We start from the raw sequence: 17,813 nt of genomic DNA on the forward strand, positions 1-17,813 counted from the left end.
TTATCAACCAAATAAAGTCACTTTAATAATTTTATCTTATGACCACAAGGTCAAACAGAAGCATCAGTGCACTGAGAGCCAAACAAAAATACCCCACATTAAATAAATACTAGATTACAAATTACCAGAGCTATTGCTATAGACAAGCAATTAAGATTTTGTTCATAAAATCAACACATATGTTATTTTTCCTTTTTCTTGCGCTGTTCTTCTTCCTCCCAGTTCTCCAAGTAAGACTTGAGAATGTAATTTAGCTGCTGCTCACACTGGCTTGCATGTTGTAAGCCATTTTCCCATCCTAGAAGCAGCAATAAACAGGGTGATTACATCTCTCTCTACAGCATCCATCACAGAATCAGCCCCTGGCAGTGCCAACATCTATTTCCCCAAGAGTATTGACTGGCTGTGATATTTCTGCTTGGAAAATGGCTCTGTGGAGTTCAGTCACCAAGATGCTTTATTTGATGTCAGCCAAGCAGGTAAAGTTGTAAAATGTAAATGTGCAACTTGCACATTCTTGCAATACATTAGATTTTGAGTGTAATATTAAACATTGGAGTTTATATGCAATGAATATAGTGGTTGCTCTAGTGTACACACCATATATTTTATATATTAATTTTATATATTATTATAAACATTGTAAGGTGTATTGTACATAGTCTAATTAAAGATAATGAGGTGCAGGTTTCAAATACCCCAGCAAAGCAGCTCTTACCTCTGCAGTGGTGAATTACTCTCCCCCACAGCCTGTTCCTGCTCAGACAGGGCAGACTCCCCACGATCAGCAGGTGCCTCTTGGCCCTCGTTAGTGCCACGTTCATCCTCCTCTCTGAGTCTATGAAACCCAAGTGCCTGGTCCTGACACAGGACAGCACAATGATCTCCCTCTCAGCACCTTGGAATGCATCCACCGTGGACACCTGCACAGGCTTGACCTCAAAAGCCTCAGAGTGAACCCCACTAAGCAAATTCTGGATCTGGGGGCAAAGAAACAGAGAAGGGGGTGAGTTTGGCTACTCAGAGTCCATTTAAGAGAAGGGCTTTATTGATTTTTGTTACTGATTTATGACACAAACCTTATACATTTGTGATTTATAAAGGGTAATCACGCCAATATCAGCTCCTTCTATTCCACTTGCAATCAGAGACTGGATGAGCTTGACTGTAAAATGAGCTTCTGCCATGTTGTAAAAGCTGTTGTCTCTTTCAATCTGGGAAGAGGGAAAAAGATTCCCAAATTAGCTCTCACCAAAAATGTAAAAAGGAATGGAATGGAGGGAAAATGACAATATTGACTGGTTACATAAGCAGTGCTGAGGAACTCACCTGCTCCATGCCATGGACGCTGTAAAAGCAGAGTGTTGGCAGCCACTCCAGCAGAGGAGCCCTGTCCCCCTGGGAGATGCCATCGATGAGGTGCCCGCTGTAGAAGAGCTCGTTGGCGATGGCACTGAGGGCAGGGTGACAGCGGTACTGTGTCCGGAGAACAATGGGCTCGTGTCCCTAAGGGACGAGGACACAGACATTAGGGCTGGGATGGAGCTGGGAGCAAGGGGGTAGTGGAACCTGTCCCTGTCTGTAGTGGGGGTGGCCTTGAGGTTCCTTCCAACCCAAACCATTCTGTGATTTTAAGATATTTTGCAGTGCTGAAACGCTGATCCTCTGACACCTGGACCAGAATTTCCCATGTGACCTCAGGGGAGTTACAGTTCCACTCTCCACCTTTTCCAAAGCTGCATTCAGCAGCACCTACCATTAAGCAGAGTCGGTCAAAGAGGGTCTGCTCCAATCCCTGCTCATGAACACTCTCAGACCCTTGGATAGTTGGTGGCAGTTGCTTGGGGTCTCCAACAAGGATGAGCTTTTCACACTGAAACCTAAATAAGAATGTGAAAAAAACAGTGTTCTAGAAAGGATGTTAAAGTGTTCATAACCAAAGTGTGTGCTTGTTTCTGTATCACACTGCTTCCCATCAGCCTCCCTCCTCCAGCCCAGTTTAATAACACCTAAGGACAGGCCTCAATTTGAAATCCCTCTTCTTGCTGCTAGGGTGTTCCTGTGCTCACAAAGGTGTGGAGTGTGGCACTGCTGGGCGCTGGTGCCCCTTCTGAGGCCCCTCAGGTACAGGAGGGCTGTACCTGGCGATGGGGAGCAGGGAGGCAGGCTCAGTCATCTGGCTGCACTCATCCAGCACCACCACAGGAAACCTGAGCGCCTTCAGGCAGGGGAAGGGGCAGGCAGCACACGTCACTCCAACCACCTTCACCTGCCAGCAGCGAGGAGAAAACAGGCAGGCAAAAAGTTAAAATCATTTCATAGTTCATCTCTGTGCAGCACCTAACTAGAGCAGGAGAATACAGCTAAATTTATTTCTAGCAACAGGACACTAAGCCATACCTGTGCAATCAAACCTAAAATTCAGTTTGTATTTCAAAACCAGGAGTTTTGAATGATAAATTCCCAGTTTCCATGTGCTCAGCCTTGTAGATAAGACACAGCAAATCCCTGCTTTCCCATCCCATCTCTTTGACTCTACCTGTTGCAGAATAGTTTTATTGGTCCCCAGTTTATGCTGCTCAATGCTCTTCCTGACATAGATTTTCTCAGCTGGAGTCAAATCTTCTTTCAACAGAGCAAGCAGCTCTTTCAGCTGCTCGTTTTCATTTCCTGAGCCTGCATGTAAACTTTAAAGAAGATTTTGTAACATACATTGCAGTAACTGAAAATAGCAGTGCTTGGAAAGATAACCACACTTTATTATAATGTATTAACCTACCCCAAATTGCTTCAGATCCCTCAAAGAGGTTTCTTACCTATGGGGAAGAATTGCTTTCGTGATTTTCCTTACACTTCCCACTCTTATAAAATCCTCAAATCCAAGCTCGAGCAGACTTGAAAGAAAAAGAGATGATAAACATTACAGAAAGGGAAAGATGAAATCTTGAGAAAACTTTCAAAGTGGTTTCAAAAGACACATCAGAACACTCAGGAACACAAACTTCAGTGATTACTGAGATGAAGTACCTCAGTAATTCAACAAAATCAAAATAAATTACCTCATCATGATTTAATGCCTTGATGATTCCCCTCTCATAGTCTTCCATATGTATCTTCCCTTCCTTTTTCTTTCCAAACCATGCATTTATTTCATGCTAAATTTTCACAAATCTGATCCTCTCTGCTCCTCCTTCCCCTACTGGTACATCCCAAAGATCCCTGAGCAGTACTACTTTGTCCTGATGGATTTTAATAGCATATTTGATGAGAGCAGAGCCTAAAATAGTCTTCTGTAGATGTTTTATGTAGCTTTCACTCTTTTAACTGTGCAAAAGAGCTGAGGAACAATTAAAGTCTGTGTGTGGCACTTTTTAGGGAAACAAATCAATCTTTTTGATGTGTTTTACAGGAAATACCAACACAATTACCACTAAAGTGTAAGCCATTCGTTTCCAAGTGCATTATTGGTGTTGGAAGAAGAACCATAAAAGCCTCAGCAACCCACCCCAGCAGGATCCTGTCCACAGCAACGTTGGTGGAAGAAGCAATGAGGAGTTTCCATGGAGTTGCCCTCAGACCCTCTGTAGCTTCACTGCTTTCAAAGAGCTGCACGAGGAACAAGATCACCACGGACAGCAAGTAGCTCTTGCCAGCTCCAAAAACACCTGGGATTTTGGAAGAAAAAGCCCAAGTTACAAGTGAGAATTTCCTAGAAAGTTTGAATCAATTGCTTTAACTTCAGTTATGCTGTGATTCCTCTAAATTAATTGCATGGGCTTGCTTACACTTACAAAAACAATACATGGTTGTATTAATAAATAGCTAATACATGATAAAAGCTAATACGTGATAAAAAGTGGTTTTCATATGAAAAGAAAAAAGCTGAAGACAATAAATAATTCTGATTTTATGTATAGGTATTTCTAGGCAAAACCTCCTATGCTTCAGTGAAGTCCTGGAAAAGGCAGAATGAAAATTTAATTCAATTTAAATTTAATTTAAAGGGGCAAAAGCTCTGTGCTGACAGAATGGATGTACTAATGTCACGGTCAGTATCAGAGGGGCTGATTCTGGCATTCCATATTGATGGCATTTCCCATTAATCAACATTTGTGCAAAGCTACAACAGCAGCATCACAATTCTTGGCTGTGTACCACGTATGATTGTGATGGGCAAGCTCTGATGTTCCTCCCCTCCTTTGGGCTTTTCACAGGTCATCATCTGAGCCACGTGAACCAGTGATGCTGCTTGGTCTGGGTTCAGGGAGAACCTCTGGATCATCTCTTCGGCCACTCCCATTGCCACTTGAGAGCTCACAGGGCCAGACATCATGGAGCACTTCACACTCATGGCAGGTGGAGTGAATTTCCTTTTGTTGACTCTTTTTGTAGCATTTTCAGAATCAAAATTCCTAGGAAAACAAAAAATACCCAGAAGTCGTGATATGATAGAATTTCTGTCTCCTGGTTCTGATATTCCTGCACTGGACTGCTCACAGTATCCCAGGACAATAACTCACATTTTCAGGAGATACGGGATCAGCGGTAATGTGGATGGATTGAAGTGCTCCTCCATGTTCCTTAAGGAGGCCAGCTCACCACTGGCATTACAAACCAGCAAGGCATGAACACACACTGCAAGGGCCACAGAAAAGCAAAAGGAGAAAGGAGTTAATAGAGCAGAAATTGTTAAGAAATGAATTATAAAATGCCAAAAGAGTTATTAACTGATTTTATCTTCTCCATTTACAAAACAAAACAACCCCAAAGCTTTAACTTAATTCAACAGCAAAACCAAGAAACTTTTGCAGTCACAGGCTTAATACATGGCTTTTTATAAAAAAAATAAAATTTCCAGTGAGTTGTTTGAGGTTTCTGCATTTTGTTTTTCAAGGACAGTAAAAACATATTCCTTTTACTTACGCTCTGACAGTCAACTTGCATTATATATCATATTACATAATTTCTTACTTTCTTCATATTATTCTCATTTCTTCCCCACCCATTTGCAATTTGCCAGCTACTTTGCAGGTTTAACTGCCTTAATTAATGTATTCAAATTATATATTCAAACATACAAGGAAAAAAAAATACTGTGAATTAAATCATGTGCAAGGTTTGAGAAATTCTCATATTCTCAGCAGCTCATCCTTCATTGCTGGCTGGATTTTTCCTTAGTTGTTTCCCACAGTTCTCAGTGTTGCTGTGGAACTCACTGTTGGATCTCCAGTTGGAGGGACTGTAGCCTTTCAGTGGTAGCAATTCTATCTCATTGTTGGAGGATGGTCCAAAGAAAGCACTGCTTGCAATGAAAGTATCAATGGGATCAAAGTTCAGAGTCTTGGAAACAACCCAGATGTCATCTGCCAAAAACAATACAGAGTCCTCATCAGCCTCTCCCACTGCCACCTTTGAAATCTGATGTGTAAGATGTGCTCACCTTTGCTGTAGAGAGAAGAATGCTCCTTTCTGCTTAGCTTCAGGTATAATTTGGGTTTGGAGTCACCATCAAAGCTGGCAGGTGTATTCATAAATTTCTTGAACTTACTGTACCTCTGTGTTGGAATTTCAAAGGCTTTCCTGGGTGATAGAAAAAAAAAAAAAAGGTATGTAGGTATGTAAACCATCAGCAAATTTTGGATTCAGCACCAAAAGGAAGAAACCTCCATTTATCTTGACTGTAAAATCTCCTCAATATCCAGCCACAATTAAATTGTTTCCTCTACAGTTAAACAGCACAGAATAGCCCTTGAGATGACTTCTGGCATTAAAATTAGAATCTTGAAGAGAATAAATCAAATTCTCCTACTGAGGATTAAATGAACAAAGTTCAAATGCAAAAGTTCTGACACTAAGCAATTGATCACATTGCTGGTCAGCAGTTTTGATTCTTGCTAAAAACAAATACCATTGCTATAAATATTATTCCTTCGCTAATTTAGCTCTTGCATTTCTTTACAGAAAGAAATCTTTACTCTTTAAATATAGAGAATATGTGTTAAATCCTGCTGAAGTCCTGGGCCACTGGAATATTTATAAACCTTGAATTGGCACAGTATTTGAGGATACCTCACCAAAAGCTGGCATTCCTCATAAACAGCAATCTTTTGACTCCTGAGGTATGTCCCAATACTTTTTGTGTCATGGAGCACTGCACTGGGTCTGGATTTTGTCTGTGTGGGGTTCACATCTTCAATCCACTTGAAAAAGGAGCACTGCTCAGCTTTTGGGGCATCACAGGCATAGAACAAACGACCCTACAAGGGAAGGGAGGGGAAAAAAAAAGGTCCATGAGCACCAAAACAAGCAAGAAAAAAAAAGAGAAAGCAATGGATGCTTTCACCCCCAAAGTGTAAAAACCACAAGGAATAAATAGCACCTTGTTTTGACCTTCTTTTTTAACCATCACCAGCTTAGCAGGGTGCATGTGGTTGCAGAGTGGGGCACAGCTTCCTTGGCCCTGGCTTTGCCCATCTTTCACTGCAGTGTAAAATGATATATCCACCTTGGAGAGGGCATGGTGTAGCCTCTGTGCCAACTCAAACAGCATTATGTTCAATTGCTCTTGGTGGGGAAAGGACAACAACAGAATCATTAGCACACCCTTAAAATGCTTACACAGCTACACAACATCCAAACAAATGTATTTCCATTGGAAAATTTCCATCCCAAATCAAAATATTTCATCTGAGTCCTAAAAGAAACCACATGACCTGAAAAATCCACTTATTACAGGGGGAAAAAAAAAAGGCTTAGGTATCTTAAGACTGGAAAACAGCCCTGAGGTTACAGAGTTGAACAGTGTGTACTGTCTTTTTGGCTTGCCTCTGCAATTTCGGGTATAGACTAAATATATTTCAGTAGAAATATAAAAAAATGAAATGCACCCTGCTGTTTTAATAGGTAATGTTTGAAATGACAGCATTTCACAGAGCAGAGACTTACCTGTCAGAGCAGCTTTAAAAACCTGCTTGTAGTGAGTGTGAGACTGAAACACAGCTGGGATGGAAATCTTTCTTTTAGGAAGATTGCTGTGTTTCACTTTATCCACAGGAGGAAAAGACAACTCAGAAATTGTTATGTCCTAAAAAGACCCAGGAAAATAAACCATTAAAAACTGTAAGACCTTGAATGAGAAAATTGCAGATTTGTAAAAAATACTAAAAGATAATAAAAATTTCCCTAGAGCTTGGGCTGCCATTTAGGATGCACCGTGAGGGTAAAATTTGCTCCTTGCCAAACAGCTTGCATTTATAATAACACAGATAATACTTCCAAAGGCTTTAGAATAAATGTTATGTTGTTCAAAATCATGTTTTTCAGTACTAGGCATGGGGAAGGAGCACACAAACCCTATTTTCAACACCATTTTTGCACAAAAATAAATGAATTATAAGTGTCTTCACAAGCTTTTTAAGTCTGGTATATGGATTTTACATATCTATATATTTGTATTTAAACACACACAATGTGCATACCCATGTGTATGTTAAATGTATTAGTTATTTCCTTTCTCTGCTTCACACAAATACTGTACTGGACAGTTTTATAGAGCCAAAAAAACTTGAAAAAAAAGAAAGAGTCAACATTTTCTTCAACTCTCAAAACCATTTGACAACTTAAAAAACTTAACTTGTGGTTGGTGTGGTGCTTCAATTTGCCCAATTTGCTCCATCTGCCTACTGATCACAAACATGTGTGCTAAATTTTTAGGTGCTTATTCAGTGCCATAACTTGACTTTTACACAACTAAAACTGAAGGAATTTATAATAATTTGAAGTCAGAGACTATGACTTGAAGCAAAAATAGGTGTTGATTAAAATGATGCTGATACCACAAATAAGAAAAACCCACAATTTGTTACCAATCAGAGATGTCAAAACAGTCCAGCAGCTTTTGTTTTATCTTCCTGCCATTGACATTCAGATTAAAAATCTAAATCTGGCACTGAATTACCTTTACAAAGGATTAGTCATGGCATGTGACTAATGTATTAAAAATATATTAAAAATGAAAAAAATTAAAAATATATTAAAATAAAAATACATTAAAAATTAAAAAATACATTTTTTGGTGTCACTATGCAATCCTACTGATAAAATCTGCAGGAAATTAGATAAATGCAGCCCCTTTGGCCAGAGCACTGTGTTGGTGTCAGTGTCAGTGACAGCCTGGTACACACCTGGCCCTCTCCTGTTCCGCCGTGGCAGCTCAGGTGACTCAACACCTTTTGTGTGGCCGCAGCCAGAGGTGCCTGCCGTAAGGGCAGGGAGAGCGCGTTGCCCGGTGACACCGGATCTGCCTGGCTGCTGTTCGCAGCCCCGGAGCGCTCCCCGGGCCAGCTCCCGGCCGGCAGCGGCGCTGCAGGGCTGGGAGCGCTCAGATCGGTGGCTCTGCTCTCTCCTGGGTCACCCGGTGGCATTCCCAGCACGCTCCGGACATAAATGTCATCCTCCTCCTCCTCCCCTTCAGCACTGTTTTCAGGGATCAAATCGCTCTGAGCACTGCTTTGATACTTCAGCCACTTGCTTTGTCCGGCTTGGGCAGACACATCAGGGAGCACTGGTGGCACAGATCCCCTTTGTCCATCTTCCGTGTACTCCCCAAACACAGAGGTGTCAGAATTCCTGTCCTGGGGGCCAGGAGCACTCCTGGGAAATGCCACTGACTGGCTGCACAGATTGCCTCCTGAAGAGCCCAAAGATTGCTGGAAATCCTCATTCTCAGAGGGGTAAAACATGGCAGGAATCTCGTGGGTGGCAGGAACAGTGACAAAGGGAGCTCGTGTTTTCATTGTGGGCTTCAGTGCTGGCAGGCTGAATTCCTGTGCATGGCTGGATTTCTCCTGGGCTGTGGGGAAAATACAGCTTACAAGCAACCTGGAGCACCCAGGGATGGTGTGGGAATATACAAAATTAGAGGGTTTTGGGGAAAGCTGCAAAAGGTAGGCCTCAGATACAGCAGAACTGTAAGTAGAACTAAAGTAGCAGTCATGAGATAAGTCAGCAGAAAAATTATTTAAACTGTAGAAAAAGCAAGGGCAAATAGAACAATGGCCTGTGTATTAACACTTGTCTGAATAGCTCTCTAAGCAGCAGAAAGTTCATCTAGCAAGATATTAGGAAGGTTAAAGCTTAATAATGGAGCTCTGTGTGTTGTGTTTTAAAAGGCTTAAAAGTAGGTATTGTATTCGAAATAAGCAAGCATTGTTTTAACCAAAGGTACGTGTGCTTATGGTGATTGGATAGAACTACTGTCAATGTGCTTTTGCTTTGTGTGATTGGTCAAGAAGCTTATAAAGTAAGTTGTAACATGAAGTTTTTTGGCCTGCTGCCTGGGATGTGAATTGCTGGCATCTTCCCATTGTCATAATCATGTAATGAGACTGATGCTGAAAAATAAACAGCTCGAGGCACTTTCCACAGCAGCCCTGTCTTGTTCGTGTCTGTAAATAGCCCCCCTTGCCAGCATCAGGCGGCACTTCAAGTACCAATGGTACCAAAAGTAAGGAATTCTAGATTCTTCCTTCTACACCCTGCCTTCTAGCTGGGAAGCTCTCTGGATTGCTCCTGTGCAGTATTACACTAAATGATGGACTTTGTGTGATTCTTTTAATTAGTTTGATTTTTTAAAATTTCTTTGAAAATAATTTTTTAAAAATTTCTTTGAAATCTCCATATTCAGAACACATTATGTAGTCACTCTGCTTGTATAAAAGACCTGCTATTAAATTAAACATGGTTGTATTTTGGAGGTCATTAATCTGATGTCACTGACATCTGCCAACTAGAAAAAAACCCATTTTAACATTTGATTTTTTTTCCAAAAGATAACCCACAACCTATGAATTAACATTGAACAACACAGATAAATAAGCTCTCGCTACCAAAAAGCATCCTTTTGGTTACATTAATTATCATTAGTGACAGTTATAGAGAGGTGTCAAATGGGAGATGGTCAGAGGACAGCTGAATACGGAAGAAAACTAAAAGCAGGTAAATAAAAACATAGGGATCATTTAGAAGCTTAGCTTACAGCCTTCTTGCCCCCAAACTAGAAGCTGATTTTTCTTTATAAAACTAAATCTACTGAAGTCTCCTTCAGGAGACTATAATTGGCAGAGTAACTGTCTGTGATGGCCCAACTCATTGTGCTTCAAGAACCCTCAGAGATTTTCAGCTAAAACACTGTGAGGTGCCAGTATAAACCTGTAAATTCTTACTGAAGAAGAAATCTGGGAGTTGTGGTTTACTGGGTAAGATCCCACGTGTCAGGGGCTCCTGGATGTCTCCAACAGGCTCCTCATTTCCCCAAGGTGGAGAAATTGCACCATCTGGATCAAGTGGGGAAGTGAGTTCTGGTGAAATCTACAGGTGAAGAATTAACATGGCAGGTTAATTAACATGACTGAAAAAAACCTGGTTACAGCTCTTTCATCACCATTCTCTCTCTCAGCATTCTAAACAATGAAATATCTCTCAGAGTTGAGATAAAAGAGCTCCAAAAATAAAAATTGCCACGAACACACAGGAAATAAAGCCAAAAATGTTTGCAAAAGCCAGTCAATCCCCACCTTGCCAGGCTCCCAGGCAGTCCACTGTGCTTGTCTCAGGTCAGAGGGTAGGTGTGACACTGTCCATGGTGGCACTTCAGGATGCACATCCAGTGCCAGTGCTAGGAAAAACAGAAAAGTGCTGAAGTAATGCAGAAATTCTGAGGCCAATCACTGCCCTTCTCCTTTTACTTTCCCTTACAGGATTGATTTATTCCTGGCTCTTGAATAACATCAGGCTTCACTTGAAAATTCCCTTCTCTTACAATGTCAACGTCATCCTTATGAAGGCTCCTGGAACCTGGAGACTTTATTTAAAAAAAAAAAAAAGCATAAGCAAAAACTTGGTAGAAATTAAACTGCTTATCTTCTGTGCAACTGATCAAAGGAGCAGAAAAAAAGTGATTATGAAGTTCAATGACAAAGGTAAGTAAAAATAATTGGTTTTTATTTGATTGTAGCAGTTTAAAAATGAACTATTTTCTATCCTAAATTGACAAGATACTTTCTTGCACGAAGGCTAGTATGGATAACTGAACAAAAAAAAAGTTTTACCTGTCTCAAGTCATAAAGGTCAAAATGCCTTGAAAAGAGGGGTGAGAAAAATGTCTCAGCTGCAAAGTCCATGTTGTCTGGGTGCTGCTGCCATCCGTGCTGGGAGCATGGAGCTCTCAGCATCACCTCACTAGCTGCTGATCCTTTCACTTGGTAACCTTGGAAGGCAACAGGCTGCACAATGCATGGAATTATCACTGACAGCAAGGAAAAACTGCTCTGCAACTAGCTACAGTCAGTACAGGTTCTTGTTACACATACAACAAAAATAACCTGTTGACTCTGCAGAAGAGAAACAAAAAAAATCTGTTTTTTTTTTTCCTTGTAATTTGAGTTTTCAACTCTCCCTGAAAAATAACAAATTTTATTACTAAAATTTTATTAGGACTTAGTGCAATATATTACAATTGGCAAAGCACTGAACTGAAATTTAGGAAACACTGTTAATTATACTTGAGTTCCACAGCAATGGTACCTTTGGTTGCCAGTTAGAAGGCCCAGGGTCCCTTTGGGCTGCTGCTATTGGTACAATATATGCATCTGTCTTCTGTAATAAACTGTCCACACAGTTGGGCTGCACAGGAAAGCACCAAAAACTAATTAGTCTAACAATTTAGTAACCATTTAAAGTGAAAATTTAGGCTAAGAAAGGTCTTGTATTTATACAAAGGAAGCCTTTTCAGTTACAGCTTTTTTATTTGGAAGCCATCCATGACAGGATAAGAAACTATGTTTGTTTTTTCAAACAGAACAGGAAAAAGAAGATTTCTAAAACTTTTCTTTAAGCTTTAGATTGATTGAAAAAGAAAAAAGGCTGTTAACATCATTGGATAAAAATCAATGTGAATTACCAAACACGAACAGTTTTACCAGTGTATTTCAACCCAAATGCTAAAATTCCAAGGAAAGCCATGTATTTAAAAAGCTAGTGGGGGAAAAAAAAAAGGTGGTAAAAGATGGGGTAGGGAAGGAGAATTACCAGACATATTGATGGAATATTAAACATGACTAAATACTACACTTTTCATTAAGTTCCTTATCATACATGAGGCCTCCTGAATATTGTCAAGATGACATCTTCTATTGGTTACCAGCTTCATAAACAATGCCTCTAAGCAATTTATAGCTCAACTTCCATGGTTTCTAACCCAAGAATTTTATTCCAGAAGCCAGGTGGAAAATGAATTTATCTTGTACAGATAAATATATGTAGTCAAAAATTGGTTACCATCCGGGCAGGAGAATCAAAGTATGAACAGGAAGATGCCTGTAAACTTTCTGAGTAAGGCATTTCTGTAAACTCTTTTATAGCTACAAGAGATGGAAAAGCACAGTGAGTTACAGTCAATAGTCTGGGGTTTTTTACATGAAAACATCTGAGTATTTACAGGTTTGCAAACCTTACCGATGCAACCCATGCACAGTTAGGATTTAACTGAATGAGAGCAAACAGACTTGGAGCTCACAATATTGCTTTAAACAGTACAAATTGCACGAGGAAACCTACATAACACAGCACTCTAAAAGTATTTCTAAATGAGGAGAAATGAGAGAAATCAAACAGGTACAGACATACAGAATCCAGTTTGAAATAGAAGCTGACCTAACCTTGATCCTTCTCAAGGGGTTCAAGTGTCTCCCTAGGAGTGTCTGTTTCACAGAACATGCTGGTGTTTTCCTCCATCCTTTGCAAGCTCTCTAATGCTGTGCTATGCTGTGTCAAAGCTCTCAGAAGAGCAATATCATTCACCAAATCAGGGAATCCTGAGCAATTCTCAGCCACTGCTGTGCATTTCAGGCAATCCACCCCTACTGTCTCTCCTTGGCAGGCTTCAGGAGAAGCAGTTCTGCTCTCTGCATTTTCCAGCACAGTTCCTCCTACTGCTGTTTTCTCTGGAGATAAACAACCTCCTCCTAAAGGATCTGATTTCTGTGACAAGGCCAGCAGAGGGCTGCCTGGTTTCATGTCACCACTCCTAGTAGACCAGAAGTGCTCTGAGCCAACATCTGGGGATTCCATACATCCCAGCTGTGTAACTCCTTCCTCAGTCTTTTGGTCCAAGGCAGAAATTATTCTGCTGGGAGAAATACCTGTGAGACTTCCAGTGGTTTCAGACAGCCTGGTTTCAGGGTGACATTCATTAACACTGGTGTCCCCAGGCAGGAGATCAGAGTGCTGCTTTTTTACCCAGGATGTGCCATTGATGGTGAGTGCTGCACAGCCGTCCAGATCCTCCTCTTGCTTTGAGCCTTCAAAACTTGACTGACTCTCACTGATCTCTTTTATGTTGTGTCCATCCCCTAGAAGTTCCACTTGGGTTCTGGTCTGGTTTGCAGCATCTTCTGCAGCTCTCCTGGCATCACCATCACAAAGCTGGGGTGGTGGACCCCCCTCTCCATCAGATTTGGAACATGTGACTTCATTTTTGCTTTGTGTCTCTACATCACAGCAAGAATGAGGCTTCAAATGAGGGCTCAAGGCAGCACCTTGTGCTACATCTCCTCCCTGGAAGCTGCCTGGGCTCCATGAAGGTGTGTCTCCCTCAGAGAGTCCCTTCCCTTCTCTCTCACACACATCTTCATTGTCCATGTCATTAAAATCAAAAGCCTCCATTAGGTTAAAGCTAACCTCCATCAGTTCCCCATCAGGACTACAGCCTGTGCCCTGCAAACTGAACTCCTCCTTCCCAATTCCAGCTTCAGCCAATGTCACATCCCCAGAGAGCTCCGGGTCATTAGACAGTCCCTCTGAATTTTGCCTTGGATGAAGCTCACTCTGCATCTTCACAGAGCAATTCTCCCTAAGCCTGTCAGTCCCTGAATGCTCCCTGTATCCAAAGGGATGGCTTTCAAAGGTGGTTGGACTTGCTGAAGGTGAAATGTCACCTGAGGATGGGTCAAACTGACTGTCACTCATTCTGCTTACAGTGGACTCAGGTAGGAAGTAACTACTTGTGTTGTAGTCACCTTGTAAATTTTGACTTAAATTATTTACCTTTTTGTCTTGTCTGTGTCCTGTGACTTCTTCTCCACAAGACTGTTCAGCTGAATTTGGAAGTGCTAGAACATTCCAGTCCTTTGTATCATTTACATTTCCCTGCACAAAAGGCAGGTGCTGGGTATCTGGAACGAGTCCTTTGGCAGGGTCACCTGAAAGAGCAGGCAGGACAGGGCTTTTTCTGTCACATAAACCTGCATTTTGTGCTGCCTGAACCCTGGAAAGGCAGCCTGTGGCTCCAGATGTTTGCTCTCTGTGGTGTCCTTGTGCTGGTTTGGACTTGAGCAGAGCAATGATCTGTGCTGCGCTCCTGATGTGGTGGGACACTGCCCCAGCACCAGTGTGCCCAGTGAGGAGAGGAGATTCCTGCTTCCCAACCAACTGATGGAAGTTCTGCCTCTCTGTCCCCTCCCAGCTGTCACTGAAGGGAGCAGAAAGCAGGGAGGACACAGACATTTGTTCTCTGCCATTGTCCCTGCACACCTCTTCCTGACTGCTTGCAGAGGGATTTGTTCCTGCATCCTTCCTGCAAACCGTGGAAAACAACGGAGAGCTGACGTAAAACTGGGATGGAAAACTCCCTTGGCACCCCTTAGATGAGGGCAACACTGCTGCTTTTCCTTCATCTTCCACAGCTGGTGTTTTCTTCTCAACTTGGCGTGGCCCTCGGAACCCCTGGGAGAGAAATCAGCAGTTAATCCACGTTTTGTAATCAGATGCTGAAAATGGGGCACACTGCATTCTGATCAAATGGCCTGGAAATATATTCTGATCAAATCCATGAGGATTCCACAGGTGCACAGAAACAACCTTAAGCCCTTGTGATTTTTACTGTAGGCAACATAAATCCTGCTAAACCAAATCTCCTAAATGTGGAAAAAACACATTCTGGATTACAGCTCAAAAAAAAAAAGGAAAAAAGAAAAAAAAAAAGAAGAAGGGAAGGAAGAAGGGAAGGGAAGGAAGAAGGGAAGGGAAGGAAGAAGGGAAGGGAAGGAAGAAGGGAAGGGAAGGAAGAAGGGAAGGGAAGGGAAGGAAGAAGGGAAGGGAAGGAAGAAGGGAAGGGAAGGAAGAAGGGAAGGGAAGGAAGAAGGGAAGGGAAGGAAGAAGGGAAGGGAAGGAAGAAGGGAAGGGAAGGAAGAAGGGAAGGGAAGGAAGAAGGGAAGGGAAGGAAGAAGGGAAGGGAAGGAAGAAGGGAAGGGAAGGAAGAAGGGAAGGGAAGGAAGAAGGGAAGGGAAGGAAGAAGGGAAGGGAAGGAAGAAGGGAAGGGAAGGAAGAAGGGAAGGGAAGGAAGAAGGGAAGGGAAGGAAGAAGGGAAGGGAAGGAAGAAGGGAAGGGAAGGAAGAAGGGAAGGGAAGGAAGAAGGGAAGGGAAGGAAGAAGGGAAGGGAAAAAAAAAGAAAAAGCAAAAATATAAAGAAAACAAAAGGCAGGAACAAATTCTGTATATATTTCCCATTCCCTTGTGTTTTACACTGCATATAAACATGAGACATAAAATTTGGAACAAAAACTCACCGTAAACTTCCTTTTCAAGCCAACAGGGAGATGTCTTGGGGGTAGAAGAGCAGGTTTGACACCATTTCTGTCCACTGCTGGAGTTTCTGCTTGTTTTGGCTGCTCTTCAGAGGGCTTTTCACTCACTTTAGCTGCTTCAACTGTGATTAAATATCGCTCACTTTCCAAATCATCTCCAGGAGTCACCTGGAAAAGGGAGAACAACAGTGTATACATAATAATGCAAGAAACAATATTATATAGTTTTATTTTTAAAAACATACAGTGTTTTAGGTACTTGGATGTAAAAAATTCGGCTGCTTACACCTACTATATCACAGATGCCAGACAATACTTTTATTTGTACATATATTGTAAATAGCAGTAGCACTTAGCCTCAATGATTATTTCATTTATCACTGTAATACACTGCTTTTACCACAGAGGAAGAAAAATTCCATGAAAGCTTCTGGACAAACAGCAAGATCTGTTAATTAATAGAAGCTGTTTTCTCTCTTCATTATTTGCACTGTAGCAGAGTTCCATATCAGCAACTAGAAAAAATACTCTTTTGGCTACCAAACAAGTGTTTGAAATGCTGCCTGAAAGACCAACTACAACCAGATATAAAAACAACTCTGAACAAAAGATACCTGAGATTTTATAAAAATACTCTCCAGACATTGTCCTTTATCATCAAACAAGGTAGCCTGGAAAATAAAAAAAAAATATTTTAAATAACCACAAATTTATTTCACAAATCAACTAGACTGCCACTGGCAGTAGCAGATATTAAATCCAACAGTGTTAAATCTGAATTTTCACCTGATTTCTGCCAGTTCTAACCCTCAGAATTCCATCTTGCCATGTTTTTGATTTTTTCATCTTTTGGTGAGTGTATAACACCTGTTTTAAATATGTAAAACATTGAAAAAACAAGAAGTAAGAAAATGTTCAAGTATTTCAGCAGCTACAGTCTTTAAACATAATTGCACAGTGTTAAAAATCACTCACAGTAAATTCTTGAGAGGCCATTGTTTTGGCAACACAGACATCCAACAGGTTATCTCACAAATATCCACATCTTCCCACAGCCAGAGAGACAGGGACATGGTCAGGACGCACCAGAGCTGTGAAGGAAAAGTGTGGACAAAAAAATTCTTATTTTTTCTCCTCAAAAAGAAAAGATAACTAGATGCAAGACAGTATCAAACCAGTGGAGTAGAGTTGCTCTGAGCATTTTAAAGAGAAACCTCAAAAACAACCTAACAGACTGCTGTTAAGAAAGAAAAAAAAAATCTTTTTAATAGATGTCAAGATATTTTCCAGCTTTTAGGCATGTTCATTCATTTAAATGACTGGCTGGCATCTCTGAATAATTCAGAATTACTTGAAATAAAATTCCAAAAGTTTATTTGCAGAAAAAAAACCAGATCCAAAATAGCAGAGAAGCTGTTAGCAGAATGATTTTGTCCCAGGTGTGGAGTTGCTCATGCATGTTTAACTCATGCAAAAAATAACTGACTTCCCGTGGAGCCAAACCTCTTTGCATATTTGAAGTTAGACTGTGAGATATTTTAAAATAAATTTTTATATTTATTTTTAACCTATAAATATTTAGAATTAATATTTACATATATATACATAATATTTAGATGCAATTCTGATTTAATATTTTAATATAAATATATTATGTTTAATATTGATATATCAACATATAACATGATATATATAGTTTGGATGGGTGAGAAGCAGTTTATATGGCGGACAGGGGAAAGATTCGCGCTGTTTCTTATGGTTGCCACCTCCTTGGGTGCTTCGCAAGGTGGAAATCCTTGGACCCAGTATGAGGACAGAGTTATTCCCTGAGTTCTCAGAGCAGCCGGACGGACGCGAGCCCTTGGGGAGCTCCCGGGGAACGAACGCCGCGGGCAGCGGGACCCGCCGCTGTCACCGGCGCTGCCTCCACACAGCCAAAGGGACGCACTCCACACCATCCTCCCAGCGGGATGCCCCGAGAGAACGCAGCCCGCCACCCCACCCGGAGTGCCGGGCGGCCGCCCCGCTCCTACCCAGCGGCTCCAGGACGGGCTCCGGCACGGGCACCAGGAGCGGGTCGGGGATGGCGGCGCCAGCACCGCCGCCTTTACGAACTTCCCGCCGCCGCGCCCGCTTGACGTCACGACGCCCGCGCCGCCCCGCCGGGAGGAA

General features: G+C 41.6%; 1 protein-coding gene across 1 annotated transcript; it reads right to left on the minus strand.

Moving 5' to 3' along the window:
* ZGRF1 (zinc finger GRF-type containing 1) lies at positions 1–17,808 on the minus strand. Its single transcript, XM_077176867.1, has 28 exons — positions 17,675–17,808; positions 16,617–16,732; positions 16,428–16,508; positions 16,256–16,312; positions 15,624–15,809; positions 12,717–14,781; positions 12,337–12,419; positions 11,584–11,682; positions 10,756–10,861; positions 10,575–10,675; positions 10,224–10,368; positions 8,184–8,851; positions 6,946–7,084; positions 6,380–6,564; positions 6,070–6,257; positions 5,441–5,580; positions 5,217–5,363; positions 4,521–4,635; positions 4,156–4,412; positions 3,506–3,665; positions 2,817–2,894; positions 2,540–2,687; positions 2,142–2,269; positions 1,757–1,880; positions 1,330–1,506; positions 1,080–1,214; positions 719–980; positions 1–298 (listed from the first exon to the last, which is right to left on the minus strand). Exons 2-28 carry the CDS (start codon positions 16,635–16,637, stop codon positions 183–185), a joined length of 6,111 nt encoding a protein of 2,036 aa, XP_077032982.1. The 5' UTR covers positions 16,638–16,732; positions 17,675–17,808; the 3' UTR covers positions 1–182.
* Between the last annotated feature and the right edge of the window lie 5 nt (positions 17,809–17,813).

This window comes from Agelaius phoeniceus, chromosome 4 (assembly GCF_051311805.1).
Source record: "Agelaius phoeniceus isolate bAgePho1 chromosome 4, bAgePho1.hap1, whole genome shotgun sequence".
Lineage (NCBI taxonomy): Eukaryota > Metazoa > Chordata > Aves > Passeriformes > Icteridae > Agelaius > Agelaius phoeniceus.

Excerpts from the sequence above, each read along its gene's own strand:
- ZGRF1 (XM_077176867.1), bottom strand. The coding sequence starts at position 16,637 with ATGGCCTCTCAAGAATTTACT. Across the intron at positions 12,420-12,716 it reads ACCCCTTGAGAAGGATCAAG|CTATAAAAGAGTTTACAGAA; the intron begins GTTAGGTCAGCT and ends CATCTCTTGTAG. Across the intron at positions 5,581-6,069 it reads GAATGCCAGCTTTTGGTGAG|GAAAGCCTTTGAAATTCCAA; the intron begins GTATCCTCAAAT and ends TCTATCACCCAG.